Below are 12,428 nucleotides of genomic sequence, written 5' to 3' on the forward strand. Positions count from 1 at the left end.
TTCTATTTACATGTTTTTTTGTTTTTATTTATTCTAATATTTTAGTTTTGGACAACTTTAATTTTTAAATTAATGGGACTTTATTTTTAAATTTATTTTTATATAATTTATATATTGAGTAGTTCTTTAGTCGTATAGCAGATTTTGTTTTAATTATTGTATTTTATTCAACATATTTTTGTAGTTAAATTAAACCTGTACATATTTACAATGTTTATATTTGAGAAATGTTGTCCACCATTTTATTAGTTTTTTTAATTAATTGTTGTTAGTTTCTATAATTGTATCCACACCTAGGCAACTTCCTTCCAACATTCCCACAATGCAAAGTGCTGCATTGTATAGATGTTGAATCTGATTTGTGCAACAACATTATCATTTTGAAATCCTCAATTTATTTAGCGTTATTTAGCATTTTGGGTAATTCAGTGTGTGATCGACCAAAACAAATGTAATCTTGTTTTTGAAGAGTTATGAATTATTCACAAGAACTCTTAACCAAAAAACAAACACAATTTCAATGTTTAACTTATAAGAACAATGAGAGGAACAAACGAGAAGCTCTGATCTTACTGAAAACATAAACGCTTTAATCGGATGTGACGTCTGAATTAAGACACACTTTTCTCTTTTCCAGCTTTTCCACAAACACAAAACATCCAGACAACCAGTCACACAGATGAAACACTAAGCACTTGTCCAAAGCGGACTTTTCTATAACACAAACATCATTCGTTTGAAACACTGAGACTTCTGCACCTGTACATTGAACATATAACTTCTTTTTCACCTTGGCACGTATATATTATATATATTGTATTAGCTTAAGTTGCGGCGAACCCCCTCGCTGTTCTGTTAAAGTCTTTTGGTTCCTCTTCTTGACCTTTCCGCCCAATCAGACCCATTTCAAAAACTGTCGAAATCTTCGTCGTCGGCCTTGACGCCGCCTCTTTCAGCCTTTTAGCGTCAAACTTTGGACTGAAGAGCAGCAATGGCAGCCGTTGGGCGAACGATGGTACCTCTTTCTGGTCGTCTGTTTCCTCTTGCGTCTTCTTGTCGTCGCTTTTGTTCAGCTCGATCTGGTGCATGATGTTCTCCTTAGTGCTGAACATTTGGAAGAGACAGGCGTTCCACATTTTGGCCGCTACGGGAGCGTCTTTGGTTTTGTTCTCGTCTTGATTTTCGGGCTTGTCCACGGCCTTCTCTTCGGCCTTCTCCACCTCTTTCTGGTCCGTCCCAGCGGCCTCCTTTTTGGGGCCAACCTCTGGGAATGTGGGCTCTTCCTGCTCCACCACCATGTGCTTCTTGAGTCTGGACCAACCGCTCAGTTTGGATTTCACTCCCTTTGGCTTTTGCATGACTTTCAGAAGGGCCTCCGCAGGGAGGGATTCAACGCTTTCCTTTGTCTCCGGCGCAGATTTAACTGCAGCTGGTTCTTCTTTCTTATCTTTTCCTTTTCCTTCACTTCCTGTTGCAGTGCTGGGCTTTTGGCCTTCATCTTTAGCCTTGCTTTCAGCTACAGGCTCTTTCTTATCAGCTTTTGTCTCAGGTACAGGTTTCTGTACTTTATCTTTTCCTAATAGTTTCCTGACTGCCTTCAGAGGATCCTGGTCATCACCTTTGGGCACAGGTTTGACTTCAGGAGGATTCGTCTTTGGTTTGGCGACTTCTTGAACTGGTTTCTGAGACGTTTTCCCTTGTGTCATTGGGGGTTTAGACTTTGGTGGTTCTTGGATCACCGTTTTCTCTTGTTTTGCTGCAACCCGACTGGAAACCATGCTCGTCTCTTGTGCTATCGTTGTTACAAAGGTGTCAGACGCCTGTGAAACGATAATGATGGGAATTGAAGGGGTGATGGCAACCTTCACGTCCCTCACCTGGGGTTTCTCTACCTCTTTGGGAGTTTCTTTAGCTTTAGACACCTCTGGCATAGCTTGTTCCTTCACAGGTGTTTCTTGAATAGGTGCTTTACATTCTACTGGTTCCTCTTTTGGCACTTTAACCTCCTCTTCAGCTTGCGTCTTGGAATCGGAGATACCAAAAGCTGGAGAGTAGGTTTTAATTCCTCCGTGAGCAGCATATTCAGCTGGTGTCAATCCACGGTAGCCAGACTTTGATTTTTTAGCAGTTTGAGTCGGGGTTTTAGGTCTCTGAAAGCCTACAGGTGATGGTGACATCCCGTACGTAGGTGTCCTTGGTCTTTTAAAACCAGGCGAAGTGGTCATAAGTCGGGATGCCTCGTATGTTGGAGTCTTAGGCCTCTGGTTGCTGTAAGAAGTCACTGCTGGTGTTTGTGGCTCAGTTGTTGGGGTTTTAGGTCTTTGAGAGCCAGCTGGAGCAGCTTCTCTTGACAGATCAGGCTCTGATTGTGTCATATTGATGCTCTGTTGGATTGGTTTTACCACTGGTGTCATGACCAAATGAATGTCCCTGTTTGGTATCATTTCAGCAGGCTTAGGCTCACTGATCTTCTCGCTTTGGGAAACAGACAAACTGATCTTATCGCTTTGGGAAGTTGACAAACTGCTCATAGCAGAAAGTGTTTTGGGCGTTCTTGACCTCTCTGGCTCTACTGTGATTGGCGACACGGCGAACAAGAGAGGATTCGGTCTTGAGACTTCAAAGACCGGTGTTGCAGCCCGATTCTTGTTGTATGCCGGGGTTCGAGGCCGTCCTGTTGGTGTTTTAACTCTGATTTCAGAAGTCGGGGTTGCTCTTAGGATTTCAACCGTAGGTGTTATTATAGTATTCATCTCCGTTGTTGGTGTGGTGCCCCTTTTCATTTCTGAAGTTGGTGTTTTCCTCTGGGGATCTGGGCCCAGTAAAGGAGGCAGAGCCGTCGGTGTTGTCCCTCTTCTGACCTCAGATACGGGAGTCAAATCTTGCATGGTTTCTGCCGGTGCTTTACTTTGAGGTGCTGTGCTGCCAATGGCGGTTAAAGCAGCTGTGTCGTACACCGGTGTGGTCCTGGTTGACTCGTAGTAGGATGTGCTCGCCGTATACATCCTAATTTTGGGAACATCAAACATCGGTTTGGGCGATCTTGAACGGTCGGTCGCTTTGAATGTTGGACGTGGACTCCTGCATTTGGCCATCGGGATCAAAACAGTGAGAGGACGAATCAGAGCTTCACCCCCCATTGCTTGATAAGGAGTTGGACTTTTTGCTTGTCGCGTCCCTCCAGTTGCGAAAGGTCTAAGACCGGCATTATTGTCAGCAAATGTGCTAAAAGCCGGCTTTCTTACTTCAGCAGCTGGTACTGTTGCCTCAGGTGTAAAGGAGGCTGGCAGTAAAGATATTTTTGGCACTGCAGGCTCAACGACTTGCCACGTAGCTGTTGAGACTTCAGACACGTTGGTGGACGCAGAATATGAAGAAACGGTAGTAGTATTCTGCGGGTAAGAGTACAATGGGGGCGCCACCGTCTGAGGGGAGAATCTTCCCGGTCTCCCGTACGCCGCTCGATGTGGGTAAGGCGACGCCACATGTCGATAAAGCGGTCTGGCGGTGAACCTCGGAGGCTCCTGGACGCTGAAAAGACTGAACGGTGTCTCTGGAGTCTTGGGAGGTGTTGAGTGGTCACTGTGCTCGAGGTCGGGACTTGCTTCGTTCACGGGGGAAAGGTTGGAGCGGAAAAGCGTGGCGGGCTGCGATGTCTGAGCGGAGGCCTTCTTCTTGGCGGATCTCTTGAGGAGTTTCTGAAGCCGAACGTTGTCCTTTGCAGGTTTGGGAAGCAGGGGCGGAGGGTACTGCTGGTAAAGCAGGCCCGGGTTGGTGACAGCCCCGTAAGCGACAGCCATGAGCGCTTTGGCACCCTGAGGAGAAACAAAACAAAAAAGAGATATTGTCAGAAAAAACAAGAACAAAGTCATTGGATCTGGTTTAACAGAAACTGAAACTCCCTAAAGTTACGCACTCCCCCCTTCCTCTGTCCTCTGCTCAGGTGTTCCTGATCTGAACTAATCAGGAGTATTTAGGAAGGCTGGAGGAAAAGAAGCTCTCTCTCTGACTCACTCACACTTAACCATTGGTTCTATTTCCTGTTATGTCTTTGTTTTTTAGTATGGAGAACCTGGTAGCCAAGTTTTCGTGGTTTTATTTTCTTAGTTAAGCCTATGCATTTATTTTAGCACAGGCTGGCCCAGGATTCCTCCATGTTTTGTTCTTTTTGGCCAGTCCTCCAGACCTTTTTATAAGTTAGGTACAAAAATAAAAAATCAATAAACCATATTGTTTGTGTAAAATTACACGGGTTTGCCGTTGATGGTCACAACTTGAGCCGTAACACTAAGAAACATCCTTTAATAACTCTAACCCTAACCCTTAAAGCCAAAAATCCACTTACCTAAGTTAATGGAATTCTTAACGTACTATTTTGTTAGTTAAACCTAAAAGTGTTACAACCTGTAACTTTCTAAAATGACTTAAGGTAACCACACTGACATTTGGACCAGTTTATAATATCTGCATATTGAACATTTTCTTTTTGTGTCTTCTGCAGATTTATATCATGACGATTACTGAGGAGGTTTCCTGATCCAAGTCATCATACATAAACAGTCACTTTTTCTGACTCTCATTTGGACAACTTCAAACCAAAAGTCCAAAAATCGTCAAATGTCTATATTTGTATTATTTCCTCTTTGCTTTTGTATTTCCTGACATTCAGTGTTTGTATGATGTATATATCTGACTGTGAGCCTTCATGTTTCTGTTCCTCCCCACTGCAGTGTTTAGGTGAACCATTCCTAATGTATGGTTGTCCTTGTGTGATGGTGTGTAGGAAAACTTTTGCAAAGTGCATTTATTTGTATGCGTACCACTTGGTTATTTTATCTGTTCTGCACTTAAACATTGGCTGAAGAACAATCTGAAAACTGCTCGCTGGAGACATACTTTGTCAAAAACTGGAAAAGCAGAGTTAATACTGATTGCAACAATTCTGAGAAAATGTATTTGGTATATTTTACATTTCAACAACCTTAATACTACCATACAATCAAATGTCATTTCCTGTTTGTGTTTTTATCAGACTTTTTACTCTGTCTTACTACAGACATTTTCCAACGTTTAACATGCATGTACTGAGGTGTCTGATTGTATGTGTTTGTAACCACTTTTCGAAATAAATTAAAATCATTTTCTAACTTAGCTTTCTTTGTTTTATGTATTGTTAGACCATCGGATTACTAAACCATAATCATATCATTATATACCCTTTTACAGTACATCTAAAATTAGAAATTAAGTTTGTCTATTTTGGTCCTAAAAAACACCTCAAAAGCTGTTTGAATTCCCATTAAATAACTTTTGGAGATTCATGGTCGATAGGCTAATGGCCCGTCCACACAGCGGCGGGCGTGTCTGAAACTCGACCAACAACCAATCACATGAATCTCCCGCCCCTGACACACAAGCAGTGGTTTGATTGGCTAGAGCTTGTACTGGCATATGATTCGATTGGCTGACGCTTCTGCCGAGGCTTCAAAAGTTGAACATTGCTCAACTTTTGCAGCGAGCCACGCCAGCAAAGCTCCGATTCACTTCCCACAATGCAGTAAGGCGAAAAATGACGTCACCCCATTCAAAGTGAATGGTGAAGCTTTCAACGCACGCCGCTGTGTGGACGGGCCGTAAGGGGCGGGACATCTGTAAGCGGTTGACCAATCACATCTTTGTTTACAAGGCACTCCAAAAACATAAAACTGAGGCTGCATTCCAATAGTCCATTTAGCTTAGGAACCTTCCTAACCGAGTGAAATGACCCGGAAGTCCCTCAGTGGCAGCCATGATAAGTGCCGTTCCAATTCTCCAAATGAAAGGAAAGGAGGTTTCAAACTTCCTTTATAACCTCCTTTAGCTTAGGAACCACTGGACCTCCCTTACCGAAAGGAGAGGAGAAAATGCTGCCCCACAATGCATTGCAGCCGCAGCATTTGCCGTCACTCAACAGTCGGCCGTTCACGGAAACAACCGATTATGACGGAGAAATGATATCATGAAAGTTACGGTGCTTATTAAGCATTTTAAAACGTATGTGGTAAGTTGCCAAAGTGCTTTGTTTTGAACGTTCATCAGTATTATAATCAAAGAGAGAAATATGAACGTTAGTTTTTACTGAAATGATCAAATAAAGTCAACATCTCACAGTCTTTACTGAGCTGTGTGGGGTTTGTTCAACTTTTAAAAGATGTTTGAATGGTGATATACACAGTGATAGATGTTAAGGACTAACGTTTATAATAAATACATCTGTATTGATTTAAGATCTTTTCATCAATCATACGTATAGGGATCATTTGTATTAATGTGGACCGGAGGGAGAGGGGGACGAGCAGAAGCTTCACTTTCCTTTTTATTTCAATTCCAGCTTTGGTCCTGAAGAATCTGTTTCTCTGTTGTCCACGTTCATAAAGCCTAAAGCAGCAGCGTCAGAGCACAGAGTCTCTAGATGAGTTCACAGGAGTCCCTCGTTCTTATTGAACATCCATGTTGTAGTCCGCTGTATAGAGAACTGTAGTCTCCATGGTTTCCCCACAGCAGCAGACGCTCATTCAGGACGTCCGCTGGCACATCAGAAACACGTGGGAGAGTGAAAGTGCAGTCGATTCTCTAAAGTACTGCAGTCTCTTCTCCTAAGTCCTTTTGAATTCTCCTATCCACTATCCCTTAACCCCGTGACCTTTCACTCAGAGGAGAGGAGGAGACGATAGGGTTAGACGATAGGAGCTGATTTTTGGATTATTCGAGCGCAGCCTGAGACTGTGATTTAGAGAAATCTAAATTAAAGTTATTATAGATAATACATGTATGGAAGAGGATTAGGGCCAAATGTGATATATTTTTTCGGATTACTTATTTTTACATTTGGACTTTTTTCTCAGAACTCCCCCTATAAGATGCACTTTCGGTCAGATAAAAAAACAACTATTCACATGTGGTCCTCATCCTCTACGGTATAAATGTTTCCATTGGAGTTTGACAGAAGGAACACATGTTCTGTGCCTGCAAAGGAGCGTGTAATCCTCCAACAAAGGTTAAAACAAAGTAATTTGGGTTTCAAGAGGTTTTCATGCTGGTTAAAAACATGTGTGTTAAAGTCAACACAGATGCACTCATCCTGGATGACCAGCAGGAGAATCATCCAGGATGACCAGCAGGAGATTCTCCTGCTGTTCATCCTGGAGATTCTCCTGCTGGTCATCCAGGATGATTCTCCTGCTGGTCATCCTGGATGATTCTCCTGCTGGTCATCCTGGATGATTCTCCTGCTGGTCATCCTGGATGATTCTCCTGCTGGTCATCCAGGATGATTCTCCTGCTGGTCATCCAGGATGATTCTCCTGCTGGTCATCCTGGAGATTCTCCTGCTGTTCATCCTGGATGATTCTCCTGCTGTTCATCCTGGATGATTCTCCTGCTGGTCATCCAGGATGATTCTCCTGCTGTTCATCCTGGATGATTCTCCTGCTGGTCATCCTGGATGATTCTCCTGCTGGTCATCCTGGATGATTCTCCTGCTGTTCATCCTGGATGATTCTCCTGCTGGTCATCCTGGATGATTCTCCTGCTGGTCATCCAGGATGATTCTCCTGCTGGTCACAGCTGGTCATCCTGGATGATTCTCCTGCTGGTCATCCTGGATGATTCTCCTGCTGGTCATCCTGGATGATTCTCCTGCTGGTCATCCTGGATGATTCTCCTGCTGGTCATCCAGGATGATTCTCCTGCTGGTCATCCAGGATGATTCTCCTGCTGGTCATCCTGGATGATTCTCCTGCTGGTCATCCTGGAGATTCTCCTGCTGTTCATCCTGGATGATTCTCCTGCTGTTCATCCTGGATGATTCTCCTGCTGGTCATCCAGGATGATTCTCCTGCTGTTCATCCTGGATGATTCTCCTGCTGGTCATCCTGGATGATTCTCCTGCTGGTCATCCTGGATGATTCTCCTGCTGTTCATCCTGGATGATTCTCCTGCTGGTCATCCAGGATGATTCTCCTGCTGGTCATCCAGGATGATTCTCCTGCTGGTCATCCTGGATGATTCTCCTGCTGGTCATCCTGGATGATTCTCCTGCTGGTCATCCTGGATGATTCTCCTGCTGGTCATCCTGGATGATTCTCCTGCTGGTCATCCTGGATGATTCTCCTGCTGGTCATCCTGGATGATTCTCCTGCTGGTCATCCAGGAGATTCTCCTGCTGGTCATCCAGGATGATTCTCCTGCTGGTCATCCTGGATGATTCTCCTGCTGGTCATCCTGGATGATTCTCCTGCTGGTCATCCAGGATGATTCTCCTGCTGGTCATCCGGATGATTCTCCTGCTGTTCATCCAGGATGATTCTCCTGCTGGTCATCCTGGATGATTCTCCTGCTGGTCATCCTGGATGATTTCTCCTGCTGTCATCCTGGGATGATTCTCCTGCTGGTCATCCTGGATGATTCTCCTGCTGTCATCCTGGATGATTCTCCTGCTGTTCATCTGGATGATTCTCCTGCTGGTCATCCTGGATGATTCTCCTGCTGTTCATCCTGGATGATTCTCCTGCTGGTCATCCTGGATGATTCTCCTGCTGGTCATCCTGGATGATTCTCCTGCTGGTCATCCAGGATGATTCTCCTGCTGGTCATCCTGGATGATTCTCCTGCTGGTCATCCTGGATGATTCTCCTGCTGGTCATCCTGGATGATTCTCCTGCTGGTCATCCTGGATGATTCTCCTGCTGGTCATCCTGGATGATTCTCCTGCTGGTCATCCTGGATGATTCTCCTGCTGGTCATCCAGGATGATTCTCCTGCTGGTCATCCTGGATGATTCTCCTGCTGGTCATCCAGGATGATTCTCCTGCTGGTCATCCTGGATGATTCTCCTGCTGGTCATCCTGGATGATTCTCCTGCTGGTCATCCAGGATGATTCTCCTGCTGGTCATCCAGGATGATTCTCCTGCTGGTCATCCTGGATGATTCTCCTGCTGGTCATCCAGGATGATTCTCCTGCTGGTCATCCTGGATGATTCTCCTGCTGGTCATCCAGGATGATTCTCCTGCTGGTCATCCTGGATGATTCTCCTGCTGGTCATCCTGGATGATTCTCCTGCTGGTCATCCAGGAGAATCTCCTGGATGACCAGCAGGAGAATCTCCTGGATGATGTTACGCCTCACAACTGATCCTGGGAGCTTTTTACCCGACACTAAATTTAGATTGGAGGCCGGCCAATCACCTGCTTCGCTTTTTTAAGACTCCAGCCCTTTTTTTACAGGCTGCATCACTTTCCTCGAAACACAATAAATCAGGGCGGTGTGCAGATCAGGTGGAGCTACTCCATGTAAAAGGAGCACTGTGTAGTGTGCACTAACGGAGGTCATATTTCAGCATCAACTGCTACGTGTGCACCTATCAGCTGATCAACATCCAGAGGGTCCATGTTTATGGTGATGTTTTCATGTTTGGCTCTAAGTGCAACAACACGAGAGGTTTAATTAGGATCCATGCCTGTAGGTAATACAATAACGAGGATTTATGGCTTAAATTTGAGTGAAAATGTCAAAGAAATCTTAAAAAATATCAATTTGTGACCTTAAAATCATGCAACTCAATTTAAAAGATCACTTAAATAATGCAACAGATGGAACTTACTGAGGATTCAGCTATTCTTACAGCCTTAAATGTAGTGGAGCACAACATGCAAATCAAAATGGTTCATCCTCTGGGGAGCTGGGACAGGATTAGAACGTTTCAAGGCAAATTGTTGTGTGTAAAAGTGTTAAAGTAAAACCACTGATATAGATTTGGTGTGTCTGCTGAAGGGTGAAAGTGAATGCAGAACATGTGACCTCATGACATCACAGCCCGACGACATTTGATAGGGCGTCAGAAATATGTTGTCACTGAGAATAACCAATCACACGAGAGGACAGGAATTTAAAATAAAGAATGGAGACATTTAGTGGAACTGTTTCATACATTTCTAATCCCTGAAGTAAAAATAACTGTCAGAGCATCAGTGCGATTAACATTACGTTTCTGAGCTGACCGAGCAGTCTGGACACAAACAACTGTTTCATATCAGCAGTTATGAAACAGCATCTATTTACATTAGCTTTTTATTAGCAACCCCGCACTTTAAATGTTCTCTTAGTCTAACCTACTTTTATATTGATTTATTTATTTAATAGGTCTTAAATGGTTTTATCTTATATTATTGATTTAAAAGCAGTTTCAATAGCGTTGGTTTTCTTTTTACGTTGGTTTTTAAATATTTTAATCGTTTAACCTTTATTAGAATTATGACATTTGTATTACTATAATCTTTTTATTTGTATTTCTGTTGAACCGATATGTTCACTTTGTTTTATGGGTTTTATATTGTTATATCTTGTGTCTTATCTGTCGGAGAGAAATCATTATTTATTTCATTTTGATGATCATACCTTTGACCTCCTTATGTCTCCTAACCTGTTCAATGCTACATGTTGCTGCGTGGACCTTTGAAGCTTTCAACATGTGATCTGAGGGGAATTTCTTGTTGTCTATTTTTAACTTGTGATGTGTGCACAACGTAAAGCACTTTGAGCGGCACGTGCTGTATGAAAAGGGCTATATAAGAAAAGCTTTATTATTATTATTTCATCCTCGGTTTATTATGAGTGACACCTCAGTAGTGGTAGTGTTTTCAAGCTGCCCCCCCACACCCTTATTCCCACCTCCCTCTCTGAACCGACACATGAGAACCCGCTCCTCCTTTTAAGGCTGTGGGTAGGCTTGGTATTTGGAGCGCCTTCAGGATGCGAGTTCAAAAGAGGAAAGGGTAATAATAGCCCTGTAATAAAAAACCAAGCCGCTCCACAATGCCCCCCTTTAAGTAAATGAATCCACCCCAAAAAGAAGTCATTAGGCGAAGTTACGAGGCTTCACACACACACACACACACACACACACACACACACACACACACACACACACACACACACACACACGCGCACACGCACACACACACACACACACACACACACACACACACACACACACACAGTTTAAAAGGAAAAAGACGGAACATACCAAGTAAAGACGTCTTGCTGGTGTTTCAAAGCGCTCCAGGCAGGTTCCCCTTGACAGAAGAGAACATTGATTCAATATCACACCTCCCTTTATTACCCATAATCACACCTCAAAGCTAACATGTGCTCATCATCCAGTCATGCCTTATTGCTGATACGTAGCATAGTGTGTTGTAGAAACAGGGCAAAGCTAACACTTAGCTCAGCTCTGATGTGCAAGAAACACCGATTCATCCAATCACACGTCAGATGTCTTGCATTCGACTCCAGCTGCCTCCCTGCTCTCTACCTGCAGATTAAAAAGGTGTAATTTTGGGGTGTTTACCTGTGCTACTGCTGCTCGGGGGGCGGCCGGCTGGCTGCTGCCTGCTTTTCCCAGCCAGAGTGTCAGAGCGCAGGTTCATGTTGAGCCCAGCCCGACCCCCCCCGTCCTACAAATGGAAAGAACAGCAGTCCAAAAATAAAACCCTGCGAGCCGCTCAGAGTGACAGCAGAGGAAGAGGCAGCACGGACAGGCCACGGGACCTTAGGTTTCACCACCTCAGGGCTCTAAAAGTGGGGTCCGTGGGCCATCCAGGGGTCCCTCAAGGATGTATTTGTGATCCTCCAGAGATCTCAGAAGAAACGAAACAACAAAAAAACACGGTTGTTTAATTTCATGTCCCTTAGAAATATTTCAGTGATTCTTGATTTAAAAGCTTTAGAGAGAGAAAGGTAGGTGTGAGTTGTTTGGGGGTTCAGAGGGTCCCAATTGTGGTTAGAGGTCCAATTATATGTCAGTGGGTTCTAGGGGTGATGTGAGGGTCTAATGCGATTGGATTGTAGCCAGTCTCCAGTCCTATTATATTTTCTAGGATTGCTTTATTGTAAAGTCTTAACAAAGGGTTCTAACCCCCTGATCCCACCGGAAGCGTCTGCGCTGCGACCTCCTCCTGCGTCATAACCCACCAGGCGCGTTTCAAAAAGTTGCGGAAGCGAAGCGTCGTGTGTGCAGCCTCGCAGTATTCCCCCAGACCCGCTGTGCTGCGCTGCGCCGCATCAAAAATAGGATTCATCCTATATTTTAGAAATTCCTTGCGGCGAGGAGCTTCTGGGACGCTTCGAGCCGCGGCGCTGCGGGTCTGGTGGAATAGCACCCATTGACTAGAGTGGCCGCGATCGCTAAAAACGCCGCAGCGCAGCGCAGACGCTCCTGGTGGGATTAGGGGGTTAGGGCACTTTCACAACCTCATAGTCATTTGGGTTGGTCCCTAACAGTGTTGGGTGTAACGCGTTACAGTAACGTAACTACTTTTGCCGGGTAAAAAGTAGTGTAACGCGCTACTACGGAAAATGTGGTAACGTAACGTCGTTTCTTCTTCAATT

General features: G+C 44.4%; 2 protein-coding genes across 3 annotated transcripts in view; one reads left to right on the plus strand and one right to left on the minus strand.

Moving 5' to 3' along the window:
• lsp1a (lymphocyte specific protein 1 a) overlaps nt 1-5,151 on the plus strand; it is a 39,622-nt gene extending 34,471 nt beyond the window's left edge. Inside the window, exon 13 of the mRNA XM_034223160.1 lies at nt 4,502-5,151. Within this exon, the coding sequence (XP_034079051.1) occupies nt 4,502-4,524 (23 nt within the window). The 3' untranslated portion in view covers nt 4,525-5,151. The remainder of the gene's footprint in view (nt 1-4,501) is intronic.
• On the minus strand, nt 565-11,490 carry prr33 (proline rich 33). Of its 2 annotated transcripts, XM_034223158.1 has the most exons (3): nt 11,389-11,490; nt 11,065-11,113; nt 565-3,815 (listed from the first exon to the last, which is right to left on the minus strand). In XM_034223158.1, the coding sequence occupies exon 3, from the start codon at nt 3,798-3,800 to the stop codon at nt 825-827; it is 2,976 nt and encodes a 991-aa protein (XP_034079049.1). In that variant the 5' UTR covers nt 3,801-3,815; nt 11,065-11,113; nt 11,389-11,490; the 3' UTR covers nt 565-824. The 2 variants fall into 2 exon arrangements, with proteins under 2 accessions (XP_034079049.1, XP_034079050.1); XM_034223159.1 differs by lacking the exon at nt 11,389-11,490 and having other exon boundaries at nt 11,065-11,119.
• Between the last annotated feature and the right edge of the window lie 938 nt (nt 11,491-12,428).

Source organism: Gymnodraco acuticeps, unplaced genomic scaffold, assembly GCF_902827175.1.
Source record: "Gymnodraco acuticeps unplaced genomic scaffold, fGymAcu1.1, whole genome shotgun sequence".
Taxonomy (NCBI): Eukaryota; Metazoa; Chordata; class Actinopteri; order Perciformes; family Bathydraconidae; genus Gymnodraco; species Gymnodraco acuticeps.

Coding starts and splice junctions, on each gene's coding strand:
- prr33 (XM_034223158.1), bottom strand. CDS start 3,800: ATGGCTGTCGCTTACGGGGCTGTCACCAACCCGGGCCTGCTTTACCAG.